General features: G+C 37.0%; 1 protein-coding gene and 1 long non-coding RNA gene across 7 annotated transcripts; one reads left to right on the top strand and one right to left on the bottom strand.

Moving 5' to 3' along the window:
- The first annotated feature begins 1,000 nt into the window (after positions 1-1,000).
- On the top strand, positions 1,001-2,830 carry LOC149022049 (protein FAR1-RELATED SEQUENCE 5-like). The gene is made up of 2 exons (XM_089147529.1): positions 1,001-1,682; positions 2,190-2,830. Exons 1-2 carry the CDS (start codon positions 1,001-1,003, stop codon positions 2,828-2,830), a joined length of 1,323 nt encoding a protein of 440 aa, XP_089003655.1.
- Positions 2,831-13,556: 10,726 nt separating this feature from the next.
- Positions 13,557-21,806, bottom strand: LOC149022048 (uncharacterized). 6 transcript variants are annotated; one of them, XR_016172395.1, is made up of 7 exons: positions 21,404-21,806; positions 20,138-20,236; positions 19,108-19,249; positions 18,484-18,627; positions 16,772-16,911; positions 16,226-16,422; positions 13,999-15,201 (listed from the first exon to the last, which is right to left on the bottom strand). It is a non-coding gene; the product is annotated as an uncharacterized LOC149022048 (long non-coding RNA). The 6 variants fall into 6 exon arrangements; XR_016172394.1 differs by lacking the exon at positions 13,999-15,201 and having other exon boundaries at positions 16,144-16,422; XR_016172393.1 differs by lacking the exons at positions 13,999-15,201; positions 16,226-16,422; positions 16,772-16,911 and adding an exon at positions 13,557-13,967.
- Between the last annotated feature and the right edge of the window lie 445 nt (positions 21,807-22,251).

The following is a 22,251-nucleotide window of genomic DNA, read 5'->3' as shown; positions in this document are numbered from 1 at the left end:
TCTAGAACTCAAGTTTATTAAAACATTTTCCTTTTTTCTTTAAACATTTTGGAAAAAATAGACTATTTTACACTTACAAAAAATAAAAAGCAATAACTAGAGGAAACTCAGAATTGTAAAATCTATGAGCATGTGATTCATTTGGGTTGTTTTCATGTAAAGCTAAACAGATAGTCATAAAAGAAAATTTTACTAGGGCTTCATATTTGTTAACTGCAATTCAGTAGTCAAATATTTATTTCAGTTCAAATGCCATTCAAGTTTGTTGGTCATAAATTTTGTCTCCGTAAGAGTAAATTGGAGTTTCGTATGTAGTGTGTGGTTGCACATGTACCCAGAGGTGTCCCAAGTGCAGTTGGTCCTCTTGATCTTGGTTTAGTCCGATCCTTTCTTTTCAATGATACATAATGTCTTCAAGCTTCAAGTCCACATATATGTCAATTCTTGGGTTACACATTCTGCATTACTCTTCATCCGACTCATTCATTTGTTGATCCATTTTATATTTGTTTAATTTTTTCAGTTGATTCACTAGGGTTGATCTAACTAAAACACAGCTTAAATTATAACTTAATGATTGAAGTTATTATGGGCTGATGTGGTAGTCTCCAACATGAAATACAAGATTGGTCAATGCTGAGTATGTTAATTCATGTGCTAAGAAAGTATTACAATGTATATTATGTTGCTGCTTTCAGCTTCATGAAGAAAATCTGAATTTGGTTGTAAGATACACATTCTAAGGAGTAGCTTCTTTTATGCCGAGATCAGTTCGAACTGTTTTTCATACCGAGAAAACTGAATTTAGTTGTAAGAACTGTCATCGATTTGATTATATATGACTTCGATGCAATGAAGGAAAGGTTTTTTTAAAGTGTTCTCATCTCATAATGTACCTTAAAGCGTCATCTTTGTTGTTGAATAATCTTTACTGTTTTCACTGACTTAACTTTTATAAATAAATGTGTCTTCGTAGTGAACTCTCAAACTTTCTTTAGACATGGATGACAATGTCACACCTCAATGTGGCATGAAATTTATATCATTTGAAGAAGTGTATGATTGTTATAATAAGTATGGGCGTATGAGTGGGTTCAACATTCGGAAGAGTTATTTGCACATGAGCATGACAGATAAGACTATCATTGTGCAACGGTGTTTTGTCTGTAGTAAAGAAGGACACCGAAGAGAAAAAGAAGTGGATGTCAAAGTACAACGTCCTGAGACTAGAACTGGTCGTTTAGCAAGGATGATTGTAAAAATAGATAATGATGGACGAATATGTGTTGATAAATTTTGTGATGAACACAACCATGTTCTTCAGATTGAAGAAGCTGCACATTTGTTGTGCTCCCAGCGTGCAATATCAACTACCCATGGCACACAAATAGAAATGGCAGACAGAATTGGGATGGGGACAAGATTGACATATAATTTGATGTGTTTGCAAGCAGGGGGCCATGAAAATCTAGGTTTCACAAAGAAAGATTTGCAAAACTATTTGAATAGCAAACAACAGCTTGATTTGGCATTTGGGGATGCTGGGAGCTTGATGCTTTATTTAGACAATCAACAAAATTTAAACCCTGCATTTGTGTATTCTGTACAGATGGACAGTGAGGATAAGTTGACAAATATATTTTGGGCTAATCCACAGATGCAATGTGATTATCAACTATTTGGTAATGTAGTTGTTTTTGATACTACTTTCTGCACAAACAAAGAAAATAGACCGTTGGCTGTGTTTGTGGGATTTAATCATCATAGGACTATGGTTATCTTTGGAGTTGCTTTGCTTTATGATGAGACAACTGAGTCATTTGAATGGTTATTTCGAACTATCTTTGGAGTTAATAGTGAAAAGAAGCCTAACACAATTTTTATCGACTAGGACGCTGCAATGGCAAGGGCACCAACTGAGGTTGCACCTACTACACTCCATGCATTGTGCACTTGGCATCTCTGGCAAAATGCAAAGAAACACCATGGATATTTGATGAGTGAGAAGTCACAATTCTCCCGAATTTTGTACAAATGCATCTACAGGTTATACGAAGTTGAGGAATTTGAATATGCATGGAAGAATTTAAGAGAAAATCATGGGGTTGTAAACACGGGTTGGCTAGATAGAACATATGAAATAAGAAAAAAAGGGGCTTGTTATTACATGAATGACTATTTCACACTAGGTGTGAAGAGCATACAGTTGGCTGAAAATTTGAATGCTGATTTGAAACAATGTCTTGGATGCAAACTTGATCTTATTAGGTTTATGAGACATTTCAATGATGTTGTGGAGGAAAAACGTGCGAATGAAGTGAAAAAAGAATTTGATGCTCGGAATGAGGTTCTTGGGGGTGCACATTCATTGAAACCTATGTTGATTCAAGCTTACCATTTATACACTCCAACTATATTCAAAGAATTTTTGAAGGAGTTTGAGTTGGTCGATAGTCACTGTATCAACAGCCATAATGTCTCAAATATTTATGTTGAATATGTGATTTTAAAGGCAGATGCAACTGGTCACTATACGGGGAAGGCATACAGAGTATTGCATAATACAGTTGAAGAAAGCCTAACATGTAGTTGTAAAAAGTTTGAGAGTGTTGGGATCCTTAGTGTCCATATCTTAAGAGTGTTCAATTATCTCCAACTTATGTGCATTCCGACAAAATATTTCTTGGTGAGATGGAGAAGATTAGTCGGAGAATTGTCAGAAGTTGACAGGACAAGTGGAGAAGGGGAGGCAAGGTTTCAAGTTGATGGACAATTTAGTTGCTTACAGCGAAGTAGGCTGGATTACTCCGACATTTTTGAAAGTCATTAACCAAGCATGTGAAACAGGAGTTGGTTATAACATACTATGTAAGCATCTAAATGGGATTGTCAAAGATCTCAAAGATGTAGACGTTGTGCAACCTACTGAGCATGAGTCTAAACAAAATGGTGAAGCCCACCGAAATTTTCAGTTAAGAGCAAAAGAGTCTCAGAAAAGGGGATCAGGAAAAAGAATGAAGCCTTGGCATGAAAAAACTAAAAAGAAGAGGTCAGTCAAGCTAGTGGGAAGGACAGGGCTCCATTGAAGTTACCTTGCCAGAGTCTGATTATTTGTCAATGTTTGACGGTTTTAATACATGGTCAACTCAGGTAACTACATTTCAATCTCTTACTTTTGTATTGTACATCTTATTTACATCATTGCACAATTAATCTTACCTATTATGTGTTGTTGGATTATACAGCACGTACCTTCCTCCCAAAATTCAGTACAACTTGGTGTAACTACTGATCATTCTTCAATTAAGGTAAATGCATTAAGGGATATCTTTTTGTATTGCTCATTTATTTAAATTGTTTTCGTTATTTTTAGAGATTTGTTGTTGGATTATACAGCATGTACCTTCCTCCCAAAATCTAGTACATCTTGGTGACGGTTCTGATCATTATTGTAGTAAGGTAAGTGCATGTATGAATCTGTTTTGTATTTCTCATTTATTTTAATTTCAAATTGATACTAAGACACATATTTGTTGTTGGATTATATAGGAAGTAGGTGGCTTACAAAGCCCACCACTCAGGTTTGGAATATAATGTTTTCAGAGGTCTGAGCATGAGTGCTTGTCACAGTCTTCAAGGGTGCACATTGATTGATAGAAAGCTTGCTGTCATTAGGGTGGTGTTGCTGACAGAGAATTTATAGTTTGAGGACGCAGCACGAGTCTCTCAGTTTTAGTTTGCGGTCACATGAGCTTCATATTAAAACAAATTTTTATATGGATAGTGGTACTAGTTTGTATAAAACAATGAGGGACATATGTACCATATCACAATTAATGTAACTCTTCAGTTGAAGATTTCAGTGAGTATCACAGTGGTTGGTTGGTCAAATTGACTCAGCATTTTAACTCATGTGTTTTTTGTACAGGATATATCTCATATAATTTCTAACTTAATTGTCAATCTACATTTAAATGACATTACACACAGTCATCACTTAAGTGGATCTCAAATGGGGCTGATTGATCCTTTAGAATGGAGAAAATCATCAAATAAGCATCCCAAATCCCACTCCCCAAAGTACTGGGCAGTTCAGCAATGAGACGGTCGACCGTCTGGCTAAAAAGCCCAAACGGAATTCCGTCTGGCTTATTGGCGTTGGACAGTCAATTAGACGGTCGACCATCTGGCTCACTTCAAAACACGCATGTGTTTTGAACTTCTTTCAGTATATAAGTATTGTCTCTCTCCTTCCACTCACACTCCTCACGATTTGAAAACCTCAAAATCCCTAATTTCTCTCAACTTCCTTTCCCAATACATCTCTCTTTCATTTCGGGTGTCCTTAGTTTCCTCTCTTCGGTGCGTGACAATCCAAGTGCAGCCTTGGTTGAGTTTGAAACTCCATCTACTCTCTCTGCGTGTGTGAAGGACCCATAGCAGCACTCCTCACACTCTGTCTCTCTCTTTCCTACATGCTTCATCTTTGGTAAGTCCTCAAGGATCTCATGCCCATCTGCTGCATATGCTTCAAGCTATTAGTTAAATTTTTAAACGCAAGGACCTAATAACCAGATTCTGAAAGGTTTGGAATTACTTGTGAGATCGTGGGTGATGATTGTAGGAGTTCATCTAAATGGGTTTTGATTTGATTTCACTTCCTTTACCTTGCAAGTAAACCAACCAATACAATTCAAAATGATTTTTTTTTGGGTAAACCCTATGTGGGTCACTATTCGTTGGTTGTTTAGTAGGTCATCTGTTCATTCCATGGAGACTTCATTACTAATGTTGGTTGGAATCCTATGTTAATTATTTCTCTAATGCTCCTTATATCTGTGTTTTTTTTTTCGTGGATTTTGTTATTTTTTTACTTGTTTGATATTTTATCACTTAGCATGTAAATGATGAGTCACAGCCTGAATATTTATTTACTAATACAAGGATATGTGCCCACTGAGAAGTAATTCCCTTGCTTTAATTTTGGCTTCCACCCTACAAATCCATTGGCCTACAATCTACTCTGATTCAGTCCAAGACATGAACTTTTTTGTCAAAGCATTGGACTTTATAAATTCATGGATTTCCACTGTTTTTCAAACCATAATTTTCCCTTAAAATCCACCATACTCATAATTTCTTGTTAAAACCATACTATCTTGAATGTTCATTGGTTACAACAAAATTCTCGATGAGTTACAACAATTGTTAATCTTCCAAAATCATGAGGATTACATGTTTTTTAGGGCAAAATCTGTTTTTTTTAATCATGATGGATGCACTCCTCTGTTTTACTTCAAACTTGTGAAGTAATGATGCATGTTTAGCTCTTTGTCTAATCTCAGCTTTTGAAATCCCTTCGAATGTGTTTCACATCTGTGTTTTACCATGATTTCAGCCAAACCACTTAAATTTTCAATTCAGCACTGAGCACATGAGTCCATCCTTCTAGTAATAATAAACGGAATAATAATAATAATAACTTAAAATATTCATGGTTGTTCTTAACCTTCCCCTCTTCATCTAAATTTGTTTGTCGTTGAAAGTTGAAGTGGATTTGAGGGTAAATGAGGGCAGTATGAGAATTTTGGAAATTAAATAGATGCCCAATTATCACTTGACAATCAGCATTGACCAATTTCTGTTTTCCCTTCTCAAACACTTACCTGACAATCTAAGTCTACCAAAATCAGGGAGCTAGCCACCTCCAACTCCAATTGGGTTCAACTTGTTACTCTTTTATTGGTTGAAGACTTTTGATCATCTTTGCCAGTTTGTATTGTCTAATCATATATATTGGATGTTTTATTTTGACATACTTTATCATAAATCTTTGTCTTAAGAAAGGGGTTACAATTGTAGATCTCCATATTTGACTCACTATTGTGCTTGTGGAGTTGTGAATTTGGTGCAGTTGTGTTATCTTTTATCCGGAATGGGTGAATGCAATTATGAAGACCAGTCTTCTACAAGTATGGAGCAACCCACTCCATTATGCTACTATGGGCAAGGGAGGATGTTGCTGTTGACTTCAAACACAACAAAAAATCCAGGTCGCAGATTTTATAGGTGCCCAAATGGTGAAAAATATTCACATTCTTTTATTTGGGTAGATCAGATGTGTGGCAGTGAAGCAGCAACATACGTACATTCTAGAGCTTCAACGTCGTATGACAGTGTGAATAGTAGAGGACATGAGGTGAGATCGCCCAAAAGCATATATGACGAGCCACTACGCAATACTATGAATTTGGGTGCTGTAAGGGGAGCCCTAAGTCATCAACTGCACAATCAATCAATGTTGGACCGAATCACAATGTTGTATCATGTAATATTGTTCTTATGTATTTGGGTTTTTTTACTTTCTTGTTATGTACTTTATTCAAGAAACATGTAAAGGCCCTACGTTCTTACTTCAGTACTGTAACATAGACAAGAGGACAAGAGTAAAGAGGTTGGGTATTACATATTTATTGTTATGTACTGTATCTATGTCAAAGACTTATCACATTGTATTTTAACGGTTGTAAGTATTAGTCAAAACAATTTTACCTAAAATATGTAATATTGTAGATATTCAATTATATAATTTGTCATATCAATTGTCAGACGTGTTTATGATGTGTTTCAAACAAGCATAAAAATTCTAGAATTTTCATTATGGGACTTCTTTATTAGCCGAACTAGTCAAAAAATTATATTTCTTCCCAAACTTGGTATGTAAAGTGGTTATTCCAATGTAAAGTTGTATTGAATTATGAAGCTATGAAGATTTGGTATGTATGAATGCACGGACATGCATGCAAACTTGTAAAAAGGAACCACTCTGTTTCATCAGTACTACAGGTAAAACGGAATGGATCCTTTCTAAACGGAGCCACTCCGTTTCATCAGACACATAGACGAAAATGAATGGTTGCTTTCTAAACGGAACCACTTCGTTTCATCATAGACGAAATGGAATGGTTCCTTTTTAAACGGAACCACTCCCTTTAATTTATTATGAAACGGAATCGTACCGTTTTATAAGGAACCACTCCGTTTCATAAGACTCAAAGACGAAACGGAATGGTTCCTTTTTAAACAGAACCACTCCGTTTCATAAGATTCATTTACCAAACGGAGTGGTTCCTTTTCAAACGGAACCAATCTGTTTTAACATAGACAAAACGGAATGGTTCCATTTTAAAAGGAACCACTCCGTTTTATAAGACCCATAGACGAAATGGAATCGTGCCTTTTTATACAGAACGACTCCGTTTTGTCATCCTCTATAAATAAAACGGAATGGTTCCTTTTTAAACGGAACGACTCCGTTTCATAAGACTCATATACCAAATGGACTGGTTCCTTTTTAAACGGAACCACTCCATTTCATCAGACTTATAGATGAAACGGAATGGTTCATTTTTAAACGGAATGACTCCGTTTCATCATAGACGAAACGGAATGGTTCCTTTTTAAATGGAACCAATCCGTTTCATAAGACTCATATACCAAATGGACTGGTTCCTTTTTAAACGAAACCACTCCGTTTCATCAGAAGTTCATTTTTAAACGGAACGACTCCATTTCATCATAGACAAAACGGAATGGTTCCTTTTTAAACGGAACCAATCCGTTTCATAAGACTCATATACCAAACGGACTGGTTCCTTTTTAAACGGAACCACTCCGTTTCATCATAAACGAAACGGAATGGTTCATTTTTAAACGGAACCAATACGTTTCATCATAAACGAAACAGAATGGTTCCTTTTTAAACGGAACCAATACGTTTCATCATAAACGAAACAGAATGGTTCCTTTTTAAACGGAACCAATCCGTTTCATAAAACTCATATACCAAACAGAATGATTTTTGTTTAAACGGAACTACTCCGTTTCATAAGACTCATAGACGAAATGGAATGGTTCCTTTTCCGTTTCATCATAAATGAAACGGAATGGTTCCTTTTTAAACGTAACCAATCCGTTTCATCATAAACGAAACGGAATGGTTCCTTTTTAAACGTAACCAATCCGTTTCATCATAAACGAAACGGAATGGTTCCTTTTTAAACGGAACCAATCCGTTTCATAAAACTCATAAACCAAACGGAATGGTTTCTGTTTAAACGGAACTACTCCGTTTCATAAGACTCATAGACGAAACGGAATGGTTCCTTTTTAAACGGAACGACTCCGTTTCATCATATATGAAGCGGAATGGTTTGTGTTTAAACAGAACCACTCTGTTTCATAAAACTCATAGACGAAACGGAATGGTTCCTTTTTAAACGAAACGACTCCATTTCATCATTCCGTTTAAAAAGGAACGTAATTTCAAATTATTTCCATTTCCTCCAAAGTGTGTTCTAAACAAAAAGACATCGCATTCGACAGCTTTACTAACTTTGTTCATTGGAGACAAGTTAAATTTAAACTGTATTTGAAACAAAATAATTAAAATGTTAAATGAATTGGTTTAAGTTTTATAGGAAATGCGGATCACATAGAACATAGGAGGCATCTCTCAGTTGGCTCATCCAATTTTCATACTCTACACAACATCTTCCTCTACATCACCTTTCTCATGTACATTTGACCCCAAACATCTAAAATGTTAAATTTGTAGGATTTCATAATTTTAGACCATCGAAAGTGTTTGAGGTGTTTTCAATTAGGTCATTTATAATCTTTTGTTCTTATTGGTATTGGAAGGTCCTCTGATAATTTCTTTCTTCTCCTTTTGACCAGATCTGGAGGCCCAAGCAGGTGCTTTACATTTGATATGAGGCATACAAGTTCAAGTAGCTACAACAAGGCAAAGCTAACGGCTTCTCAATCCCAACTAACAATTCTCCTCTTGGAAGGAAAGCTTGGTTGGGATTAGGGTTAGTTTAGATTAGTTGGATTTAGATTTATCAAGAAGATGAAAAAAAGGTATGAAACAGGTCCAAGTTTCTCTTATGTGTCAACAAAAAGAATTCCACCACCAAGATCTCATAGTGGAACCTACCTTACAGTTGGTGTTTCAATAGGAAGTCCTAGTTTCTTTTTGTAGTATTCGATAAATTCCAGGTGACGTATTTGCATGTGGTAAATGAAATGATTAAGTTTTTCCTTTCTTTTCTTTTCTGTTTGGATGGAATAAGTTGTATGGAAAGAGGGAGTATATTCAGTCAGACAATTTATTTATAGTAACTTCCGGGATACGAAACAATACAATAATTCCGTGATAAGGTTTCCTGAACATAGTGTGGCTCCTGCATCAACTCACGTGTTAACAAGAAAATGCATAGAAGCATCAGCAGAGGTGCCTTTCATGGGGTGTGATTCAATGAGTCTTCGTATCTGGGCACGAGGCTAACATTGGACGTTGTCAATGACAAGAGAATACCATATGAAGGTGAGCTTCTTGCACCCGTACATTATCTGACTTTGCCATATGCTGAATAGTTTCCAAACTTTGCAACCGAACAGCTAGTGAATCATCATTGACCATGTACATCAGCAAAGTCAAGGCATTACACGCAAATTGACCAGAGAAGACAGTAAGCATTCCCAAAGATATGCAGGTGAGTTCCGCACCTTCAACATATGCACAACGAAAAAGTTATTGTATGACATACAACAAATTGTGCACCAACTTATCACAAATGAAAATGATACCAAAGAGGAAAAACAAATGCACCCAGTCACTTCAATTACCACAATAGACAACCACCAGTGACATGCCATACGCCAAGTGCACAACATCCTTGGGACATTTCCTAGCCTTCTACACCAATATGCTGGACGAAAAAAGTACTCGCACAACAGTCCACACAATCTAACTAAAATTCAGAAAGTAGATTGAATTGAGAAGAAGAAGATCATGACTAGGTTTGGATATTTATTCAAGTAAAGCTTCATTTATGCAATTCTACACGTAAAATGATAAGAACACATCAAATTTAGTGTTGATAGTCGCATCTCATGGCTATTCATTTGAGCTGAGGAAAACTTATTACACATTTAAAATGGAAAAAGGAGCATGAAATTGAGGTCATTATGCGAATTGTAATCTTGAGATATAACCAGATTATGCATAATACAGCATAATTTTTTTACATAAATCAAAAGCCATAAAAAATTAGTTACCCACCTACTATGTCCACCACAACCACATCCAATACAAACTTTTCTAAATACAAGCTGTAAGATAATATGAGACCAGATATTCCTATCTCAACTACAATAGCAATGAAGAATAAGGATCGATGGGGTAAAATGACAGAACGCAGTTGACTCATAGATACATTACATTTCATCTTCTTACCTTCAAGAATTCATCCTCAACCCCATGTACAAATGCACCAGCATAGTACCTATTGTTGGTAGTTGATATTCTTTTGTGCTTTGTTGACCAACGTTTTTCTTATCTTTTGCAGCTTCAAGAATTATGAATTTAAGCGGCACACATATGGTATAAAATCTGCAATTGAAAATGGAAGTGTCACAATCATATGGTATAAATGACCTGCACACATTTGAAACAGAATAATGTACCACAGTCGTATTATTGGCGTCATTCTCGTCCTGAGTTGAATCAAACCATTCTTAAATTTACTTCATTACACACATGCAAGCCAAACTCCATTCTTGATATATCCATCCATAAATCTACTTCATTACACACATCTATGGTCCAGTTCAATCACATAAAAAGTGAGTTGAATCAAACCATTCTTAAATTTCACGATGGTCTCTACTTCATTGCCTTTAAGATTCTCACTTCCACGTGGAATAACTGTATACACAAATCTAAACAGACAAAACACTAAGATCATATTAAGGAAGTCCACAGGTCATTCAAAACAATATACCTGATACTTGTAAATACTAGACATAAAAGGTTCTTTTATTTCTTATATAAGAAAAAAAAAAAAAATTTCCCAAACCAAAAGCAACAGAACAATACGACGACATTGGAACTTCTCTTCTAGATACTATATAATTATTACATAATCAGAAGTGAATTTTGGTACTAAATTACTAATACATGAGGACTACAATAAACATGGGTGAATCTTCCCTTAATAGCCTTTAAGATAGGCATGCTTACATGGCCCAACTGTATGAGCCACAAGGAAATTGAGTTCTTCCAAGAAAGCCCAACAAAGGAAAGTACACACCTATGGTTCAGCCATGTCTCCAACCAGAAACCCATCTCAAGTTCTCAACCACAATGCTGGTATGACCCTAGGAGAGAAGTAGAATTCTTTCTACCGTCACACATCCATGCGTGGAAGGAGTTGGCTGGGTCAAATTAACAGATAGATAGATGGAGGCATGGGCATGTCTATAAATCTAAGGTATTTAGACTTTTAACAGATACTTCTCTTAACTAGACATTGTAAAGGTTCCCGTTATACAACCTCTTATAAGATAAAGTTAACTTCTGGTCATCATGAAAGCAGATCAGCGTTCCAAAAACATTAGGTCATGGAAACTGCCTGATAACTTAAGCCCAATTGGCCCTCAATCTCGAAAATTTTGTAACTTCATTATTTACATGTTGAAATATGAAGGCAAAATACTTGTTTATAACAATATATCAACAAATATCATGCATCTGCAGCTGAGGAAATAATACATGACAGACTTACCGGCTATAGAAAACTCCACATTGAATGCCTCGTCTTCTTTGCTAACCCCATATCGGAAAGGTCCAAAAAAAAAAAAACCCTTAAAAGGCAGAGAATGAAAGAAAATAACGAAACCATCGGAAACAATTAACAATCTAACGACCCTGTTCATTATACAGCGTGGAATAAACAACAACAGAGTTGCAATAGGAGATTGGTATGCTTCTATACAATTATATATTACCTTTTGCCATCAGGATGTGTAATAACAATGTCTAGATCACCACATGTAGCCTTTCCACGTATGTATGATCCTCCACATATGACAGTCACCTACAAAAACATGTGAAAGTCACATCCATTAAGCAGATAGAAGTACATAGCATTCATGTGCAAATATATAGATATGTACCTTCCCCCCCCCTCTCCATATATATATATATATATATATATATATATATATATGTCATGTATGATCCTCCACATGGGATGAAATGTATTCATCAAAGTAGCTTAACTTTTGATGCATTTATATTTATGTCATTGTACATTAGGGACAACAAATAAATAACACAACTACCTCAAAAGTCAGTTGTCAAATCATCACCACAGAACTCCCAAAATAGATCCAGAAACTCTTAGGACAGAAACCAAATACAGTCTATTACAGTGCTCACCCCCAAGTAAAACATCTTCTCCACTCTCTGTAAAAGAGATTCCATCTCTTGAACCTACTCCATGGAAATTACCTAATTGTTAGAAATGCCACATGAATTTCAAGAACTTTGACAAAGAACTGTTGACTTCAGCACATTTATAGACCTCATGACGTGGAATTTTCTTCATGATATCATCACAATATTTCACTCCCAGCCCCTTCTGTGCATTTGTTAAAGAATCAACATTCTTCAAATCATCTACGGAGCGATGTCCTTTCTCATAGACTTTCGGGACCAACACCCCAAATCTATTTAACACATCCATAGTCAAATAACAAAAGATAAGAAAAAATAGAAAATGTTCACAAAGATTGTTCAAAACCCATTAATTACACATTCTTCACCCAATTGTTTGAAGCCTCTCCAAATAACATTCACATAACATTTAGAAAATCAACAACTGAAGTAGTTGGCAACTGGATGAAGTCTTTGGCAGACACTGGGGGTTGCAAGATGGTCCTTTTCTCTTTATTCCCAAAATTTTTTATTTGGGGATGTCTCCTGAAATTTAGAAATATTTAGAAACAAAAATTATAGGAAGCATTAATTGGCATAGTAAAGGTTGCTTGGTTTCTCAATCGTGACAAAGTGATGTTACAAGTAATAATTAGGAAATAGTTTCTCTGCAAAAGCAATTGTAGGCTGCACACATTTTAATTTTGCCCAGTCCACGGCTGTTGGAGCCTCATTAACCAGGTATGCTCTCTTCTATTAGAGGAAGCATGAAAAATCACAAGAGAACAAAACTTGAATGTAAACAGAACTTTCAAGGCAAGACCACACCATGATGTGAATTTAAGTAGGGTAACCTAACACAAATTGACCCAATAATAAAACTCATTGAACCGAGAGGCCGATCCAACCAATTAAAATAAAAGACCTAAAATAAGACTATGAGAATTTTGTACTCAACCAATGCACCCCCTTTTTTAGGTCCATGAGGTAGACCAGTTACAAAATTCAGTCAATGAAGGCCTAACCATGCATGTATCAACCCTAGATCCCCCCCCCCCCCCTCTTCTCTCTCTCTCTCTCTCTGTCACATCCACCCAGCCGGTATCCTATCTGGTATACCCGGGATGTGATCTACAACTCGAAGATCTAGATCGAGCAGCCATGCCTCCCACATACACGATAACATAATCATGAACGATATAATCAATGTATAAAGTAAGCAATAAATAGATCAAATGAATAAGAAAAGATAATTAATCAGAGTGCGGAAATATCAAATGTCAACTTCTCATAGAGGTAATCTCAAAGAGAAAGAGTGATCAAAAGTCACTCCTTCAGCAATAGCGGAAAAGTGGTTAATTAAGTTAAGTTACAACCTGTGTCAAGAACAAATCCATAAGAACTAGAGAGAAAATATCCAAATGATTACAGTCATCCAGGGAAATGGGGTCTACATATAGGTTTCTTCTATCCTAATAATTTCTTCTTCATAAGTGTGGATGAAGTAAACCCAACGTGGCCGCTCCCTCACTAAGGTGGGGCTAACCCTGGTACGAACCATAATCCTCCTCGGCAGAGCAATCTTGACTCTCAGCGTAGCCATCACCCGAAGGGTAGTATGCGGAATCATAGCTCGGGTCATAGGACGTGCCATCAAGGTCTTCTGTAACTGCAGGATAATCTAACAAATTGCATGAAAGGAATGAGTTCAAAAGAACTCAGCAAGGCAAGTCGTTTCATAATACACAGTTCATTCGATACAAATCACAATATGATGCAATATGACATGAGACAATGATGAAATATGATTCTGATCTTAAGTATGCTAGTCTCTAAGGTAGACATGCTTTAAGCCATAGCACCATACTTCTGTGGGTCGTCTATCACTCCCCCTCAATCATAAGATATCTTGGGTCTGCCGTGGTAATTGGGTAAGGTCCTCATCAAGCCATGGTTGGGGATTTAGTCAACACTCTCTCACATCACCATTGGTATAAGTATTGGCGCATGTCGCAGCGAAGCCTAGCCCAATGCAAGTCATCTACTCAGTCGTATCATGTCAGATCCGGATACTTTCCCTATGGCACCGACCAACTCGGTTTCGTATCCTTCACACTAGAGTCAGCGTATCCTATGGCACCAACCAACTCGGACTACGGACTCATCAACCCTATTGGTCATCCACAAATGGTAAACGGGAAGCTCTCACGTCCTCACATGGGTTGGTTACCGGTCTTGAGCACCCGTGAGCCCAGGTTTATCCATTTGCAACCCTACCAATAAATGGCCCCTTTCAGGTATCCGCAGTATGGTTTAAGTCCCCTCACGGAGTGGGTACCAGTCTTGAGCGCCCTTCAACCATACTCTACCACGGGTCGTTCGGTCTCAATAACCTTCTGATTCGGGTCTGATACGACAAGGAAAATATCCTAACCATACACCTAGACAATCCTATGCATGTCATCCAACAACCTGGGAAAGCATCGATGGACACCTTCGGAGAATATCCCATACTACTCTCTCCGATGTCCAAGGACAGAAGTGTCGAAAGCACACTTCCCAATCCCAAGTCATACGTAGTCAATCACAAGCTCAATCTCATCATATCATACTAAATAAATGATTCATCATATAAGTAAGACATATCATAGCATGATTGATCATATATATAAAATCATAAAGTACAATTGAACATGATATTCTAAATGATAGGTAACATTCTACTACTGATGAGAAAGCATATAGTAATCATGTATGGCAAAGAAATACATATAGGAACATAACCATCAAGTTCTTATAATGTAAGTATGTTGATATAATCAACATACTTGAGTTAACGACCATCCTTACCTTAATCGAGTTGTAAATAAATTCAATGATCACCAAGAATGGTCCCAAAAATCAGTGTTGATACCCTAGACAACATACAAGTAGCATTAGAGAAGAAAGCAATTGAATCGGAGGTCAAACGAATCAATTCGGTCACAAACAGGGTGATCTCATATCTTGCTTGACTGGCTGGTCGATCGTCGATCAACCAAGCGATCATTGATCGATCAACCAAGCAGTCGACCAAGACTTGTTATCCTCAGGGCAGAACCGAAACTTGGTCCGAAACTGACCTTCCGGTGCTCCGATCGACACGAAATTTGGAGGGCATGCTTATAACAGTAAGAGGATACTACACACTAATTTTCATGATGATCCAACGGTCCAATCAGAAATGCCCAGTTCGAAATTTTAAGTTCTATATGTTAATTATCAAGAATCAAATTGGAATTGATTGGAATTGAAAAGGATGATGGAAATCAATCAAGTGAATGCTAAGAATCAAGTTAAAAACTTAATTTCATAATAATCTAAGCTTAACATGTATCTACATATCAGTTTTGAATCAAGAATAGGTTAAATCGAAAAGAATCAAGGTAATGAAGTGCTAGTAATCTCAATGGAATCATAACATAGCATGAGTGGGGGAGGATCATAGAATTGAAAAGGGGGAAACTCATGGTTAAGTGTTTGCAAGGTTGCAGCACTTCAACCATGGTCTCAAGATTATAGATTGATAGAAAATGAATAGATTAGAAGAAGAATAGAAGGAATCATACCTTTAGTTGATGATTAATGTATAGCACTAATGATTTGAGTCAAAGATCTTCCCAAACATCAAGAAAAGCCCAAGAGAGTGTCCAACCTCGAGCTCTGGAGTGCCAATGATTAGTTTAGGTCCTCATTCACGAGTTCCAAAAAGGTAGGGCAAAATGGGAAGTGATTTAGTGAATATTCGAATTCCATTACTCTTGGTCGACTGGCTGGTCGACTGTCAGTCGACCAAGCCATGACAGCAACTTCAGGAGTGGATTCGGGAGGCTATACAGGGTCAAATCGAGCGGGGTTTTCTCCTACAAGTCAATCAACAAGTCTAGTTTCAGAAAATACCTTCGGAATGATCACGGGGTTCTAGGAAGTGCTTCAACTAATTCAATCTTCATCGATGCGCAGATTTTCACTCAACACTGACAATGTGCTCAAGTAAGGGGCATCATTGTCAATGTCCATAGGCTCTGTATCAAGCATCGAATCATCCACTAAGAGGGCCCACAGGTCTCTTCTACCACCACTACGGGTCTTCGGACCTGCAAGAGTATAAAATCCGGGCCGGGTCAGGGTTAGGATAAGGCCGGAGTTTACACACACACACACCTCTCTCTCTCTCTCTCTCTCTCTCTCTCTCTCTCTCTCTCTCTCTCTCTCTCTCTCTCTCTCTCTAAGGAAAGAAGTCCTCTGCTACCGGTTTTCCATCAGCCCTATCCCAACTTAATGTGGATGGCTACATGGACGAAAACCCTAAAAAGTAGGAAAAACATATTTCTAACAAAAAGGAGGAAACAAAGAGATGGAATAAGCTGAAGATTTGAAAGATGGAAAATAAAAATTAAGAGATGCAAGGAGCAAACAAGCACAGTCAGCAAGTTCCAAAAGTACCTTAGCTGCAGGGGATCTACATCTACTTGCCCATAAATAGGCTCTTCCAAGAATGCACTCAGTATAAGACCTTGAATATGCATGTCCTTCCTCGAAACTTCTCTTAAGTCATTTTAGAACTGCCTCCTCTCTTATAGATCCTTCAATCATAAGGAATCATATCAGTCATCTTTAGGAAGGCATCCCTAGGACCTTGCTGAACATGACCATACCATCTCAAACAAATTTCAGAGGTTGTCATGGATCGGGGCAATTCGCAAGTCACCTCCAATATGCTCACTCTTTAATCTATATTTTTACATAGCTTCTTAATGACACTTCTTAACTACCTATCAATCTCATATGAAAAACCGAAAACAACAATAATTGGTTCAAAGTAGAGATATAAATACTTTTGGAGGAAAAACATAATTTAGCTTCTAAAGGTTGAAAACCAACATCAACCAAATTTTTATGATGGCTGTAGATATTAGTAGGTAGACCACAAAAAGAACAGCACTCATAATAACCCATTTGCAATGGTGAATATGAAAGAGAACCACTGTCAATTAAGCTAGTTATAATTAAATCATGATTACTTTATAAAATTACAAGCAAAAAAATGCCAACCTCAGATAAGCACCTTGTCTCAAACTAAGATAGGTTGGCTTTGTTATGTTCGGAGATTTAAGTGAAATTTCTTTTTGATTAAAGAGATGCATGTTTGCAGATTTGGGGTGAGATAAGAACCAGAAGTTCCCTTCACCCACCCCACTTTTTAAATAATTTTTTGAATATCCAGAAAACTTCTCAGGGATGCTTAGGATGCTGAAGTTCTTGGTTGGACAACTTCAGAGATACGTAGAGAGGAGAGGTGGCGGAAAGGGACAAACATGATCTGCAATGGTAATAATACAAGTTTGGTTAAGCAGTTGGTAATTAAACAGGACTTCTACTTGGTACCCCGTGAGTGTCTACACTCAATTAGATAGGATTCAATCTTTCTGACTGTTGCCTACCAGAAGCAATATCTTTATGCGTAAGTCTTTGCTATAAGCAGTCAGTAAGCACTTCAGACCTGTGCAACCAAATACAACCTGAGGAAGAGGGCTACAAGAATGATCCACTACCAACGAAATATACTTAAAAAGTGATAGTTCATGGGGTATTTTAAGCCACACAACTCCAGGACCCCAGGCAGTGCTTTCAACATTTTCTTAATCACAAAGACAATGGAATTCCCATTCCCATGTCCCATTGCTAGAAGTTTTTCTGTTGTGCATGTTTCTTATAAGGCATACTGATGACACTTACATTTTCCATCAAGAACCTCCTGGAGCTCACCATACAATAGCAAATAAAATCACTAGTCATGATATATCTCAAGGTGGCTTCTCAGTCATCAACAGAAACACCAATCAGTAGAAAAAGACAATTACGGATTTTGTAAAACGCAAATGAACAACAAATGGATTAATGATTTGATGCCAAGGCAGCAAGGCAAACATTGAGTTATTAATGAGGAATGCACATTACAAAAGCGAGCATCCAATCTAAAAGGAAATTAGAACTTGAGATTATTGTAGTATACTACTGATTTTGATTTTGTGGATAACATCTAGACAATCTTTTAGAACGTCCACCATATCATTGAAAAAGTTGCAATTAGTAACGATAAAACCCAAGTGGCTGATACAGTTGGGAAAAAGGTCAATAAACTCTAGCAATCTAACCTTGCAAGACATAACAGCATCCCTAGAACCATTGTGAATCTGTGATAGCATCATTGTTCCCTTTCGATATGCAAGCTCTCATCTGATCATAAGCTCCACTTGGCATAATGTTCTCACTTGACTTCGCACCACAAGTGGACTAATCTAGCAATGGAAAAAATGCATACTTTCTTTAGGCAAAAACATTAAGAAGGCCAAACAAATAAAGCCCGAATTATTCTCTTCCATGAGAAGATCATCTCAAGCCTATAATACTAGAGAACTTGTATTTCAGATGCATCCCATATATGATGACCATTTGCAGGAAACGAAGGGAAAAGGACAGAATTTCGCTTAACCCTTAGCAAAAAAAATAACTCAAACCGAAACACAAGAAACCACCAGATCCTAACAACCATGCTATTAAATATATGCCAAAATTTTCCCCTTACTTTTCAATGAAAACACCAAATCATAAAGGAGAGTATCTAATGGTGTGACTTTCTGTACTAAAATTTGCAATGGCCACAATGAAGACATGAAAAGAAAATGAGACAAGCAAAAGAACCAAGAGTCAAACCATTAGCCAAGATGGTAGCATGCTACAAGAAGAGATGGCATAGAAAAAGCAACACATCATCACACCTGTGGGTATTTTTCCAATTTGGATAATAGGCTGTGATTTAATGATGCAAACATCTCCAGATTCAGGCAACTTCATTAACTGAAAGATCTTTCTAACTTGATATCGAACTGAGGAACTGGTATCCATCAGACAATCAATCAACTGCAAATACCAGAAAGGTACAAAATTCAGAGTTAGTATACTGAGAAAAAAAAATCTTTCAAGTAAAAGGAAAATATAGATGGTTCTACAAACTTCTATCAGATTATGTGATCAAATTAGAAGTATCCAGCTTGCTGCCGTCGATGTTTGACAGCTGCAAGACATCACCTAGGTGTCCAGGCACTTTGTTGATGCCTAGATGATGCCTTGTCCCCTTCGTTTCAACCCACCCCCCACCCCCCAAAAATAAAAAATATGAGGGAGGAAAGAATAAAAGTAAAAATAAAATATAAAAAAACTTTAAAAAGCCTTGAATTACCTACATTCTGTGACAACTACAAAGATTTCAGAATTCATAGACTATTTTCGTTAGCACAACAGGACATTGGCAATGACAAGAGAATACCATATGAATGTGAGCTTCTTGCACCCGTAGATTAACTGACTTTGCCATATGGTGACTCTTCTTTTCTTTTTGTAAGCTACTTTTAAATTACCAAGAGTCCTATTATAGTTGTTTTGTATTGAAGAATGTCTCTTTTACTATTTAAGCACTTGTAATCAGCTTATTGAGGATGGAATAAAATAAATGAATTGAAGCTTTAGCTTTGTGTGTTTGCAGCCCCTCTGTCTCTCCTCTTCTTATTTTTCTTCTTATGAGTGTTCTTCTCCCTCCTCCCCTTCTTCAAGTCTAGTTCTTCTCAGATTTCCCCTTCTTTTCCCTATCTTATTTAACCTTATTCTCTCTATTCTGTCCCTCATTATTTTCTCTTGATTCAATGCAAGAAGAATAAACAAACAAGAAGACTAAAGATGATGCATGAACTTGGAAGTTGAAACCTTCTTGAACAAAAGATGAAAAACACACTAGTGAGCTTGAAGGCATACCTGAAAGATCAGAGATCATTATGGCCCTAGCATCTACCCAAGTGGAGCTGATGGCCAGTACAAGAACAAACAAAAGCCTGAATCTCACACTCATTATGCCTGCAGCGAAAATTAGTTAAAATCCAACTAGTACAATCTCATTTTGGTTAAGCCATTTAAGCATCATGGATCCTTTTTCATTAATTTACATATTGTCAGTTCTGGCAACAAGACCATTCTAAAACTGACCAATAGACATACGACTCTATCACTGAGGGAGTATAAAGACAAAATCATGGGCATAGTTGTCAAGGTGGCAGGCAAAGTGACAATGGCAGTGGAGAGGGTCCAAGAAGCAAGAGTTTGGATGCCTTGATAACTATGATCATATGGGCACCAATAAGATTCATAATTGATCTCAATACAAATGTATAGGCTATCTGCCAAGATTTAGTTTATATCATAGAATCCAGGACAACATTTAAGTCAACAGGTATTCAGAAGACGTTCTCATCCCCAAATTCAGGAAGAATATCAAACACCAAAAACTAGCAACTCGGCAAACAGGGTATAAGGATTTGGTAACTATAGCTCATGAAAAGAACAATAAATCTTATATAGGAGTTCCAGAGCTAAACCTTCGAAGATAGCAGCTATGTGAATAGAACTCTGTTTCGGAAACTCCTCCCGCTGATTGATCCAGGAAGAAGAGTTATCTATTTATAATACTTAGTCTCTCACAATCCTATCAAGGTACAAAGACTAAATAACACAAGTCCAGGTCTCGTATGATTTGTTTGAATTTGAATTTACAACAAACTCTAGTCTTTATCCTTGACAAAAGCAATAAGGGGGGAAAATGGGGCTATTCCACTTCGAGATTCATACCACGAAAAAACAAATCCCAACCAAAAGCAGCCGGGCAATAGTTCAAATATGATATTGACAAGACAACAAGTCTTTCTACTATACTGAAACAACATATGAATACACAAATACCACAAGAAAGCAGAGAAATAACACCAAAAACACATACCCAAAAGGTAGATTGTTCTTTTTTCCCCTTTCCAGCCAAAAGGGTAGGAGATTAAGAGAGAACTCATTCAATATCTGACCATCTTAAAGGGTTCTCCAAAAATAAAAAGTTTAGAAGGAAAAAATCAAAGATTGAGTGGTTTGTACTTCAGATTTTCAGTACACTAACAAAATAAAATAAAACTCAAAAGGAAAGCTTTATCGATTAAGAAGTAAAAGTTCGATTCAAAAGAAGAAAGAAATTGAGATTACCTGGGAAGAAGGGGATCTGTTGGTTGGCTTGGAGGGAGAAAGCTAGACTGTTAGGTAGATAAAGAGCTCCCTATCTTCCGTGTGGGTTTGGATTAAAGACCACCTCTCAAATTGCGTAAGCGTGGGACCTTTTTTATGGTTGCGATTTGTGAGAAGACAAACTCAAAGTCAAGGAGCAGTAATTGCAGAAACTCACCAAAGGCACTGATCATGTTGGAGTCACTGAAGTTTTTTCTAATTCCTATAACTCTTCAGCTTTGATTACAACTGGGAAGCTTTTAGGTTTGCTTCTTCTTCTTCTTCAAGAACCTTGGAATGAAGCTTCGTCGTCTTCTTCTTCTCCTCTGGGATGCTGCTCGTCATCTTCGTCTTCTCCTCTGGGACTGCGAGTAAAATTGATGGATTTGGGGCTAATTTTGATTTTGAAATGAACGAGTTTATCTTAACCCGCTTTTGACGAAATTTTGAAAAAGTATTTGTGATTTTTCAAATCGTATATACAACGTATTAACTATTTGGTATGGAATACCAATACTTCACTTACCCAATATCACTCGAACCACCCAACTCGGACCGCCTGGTACTATATGGACCGAACCGTCAGCACCAACCAAGCATTAAATGAGGATTAACAATATTTTATTTGGAGGCTGCTGCGAACCGTCCGATTAGATCGGACGGCTCGCTTGACTGTCGTGAGCATTAATGGCGCATGACAGTAGCAAAATTGCTAAAGTTCATACAAACTGAAGTCAAAGCGTGATAACACACGCATAACATAGTCACATAGCACACATAACTAAAAGACAACAACAAGTACTAATAAGAGTGTAAGACTAGCTAAGGCA

The sequence above is a fragment of the Hakea prostrata genome, chromosome 3 (genome assembly GCF_041222555.1).
Source record: "Hakea prostrata isolate BN-2017 chromosome 3, UWA_Hpros_2, whole genome shotgun sequence".
NCBI lineage: Eukaryota > Viridiplantae > Streptophyta > Magnoliopsida > Proteales > Proteaceae > Hakea > Hakea prostrata.
This window is presented reverse-complemented; position numbering and strand designations above follow the sequence as displayed.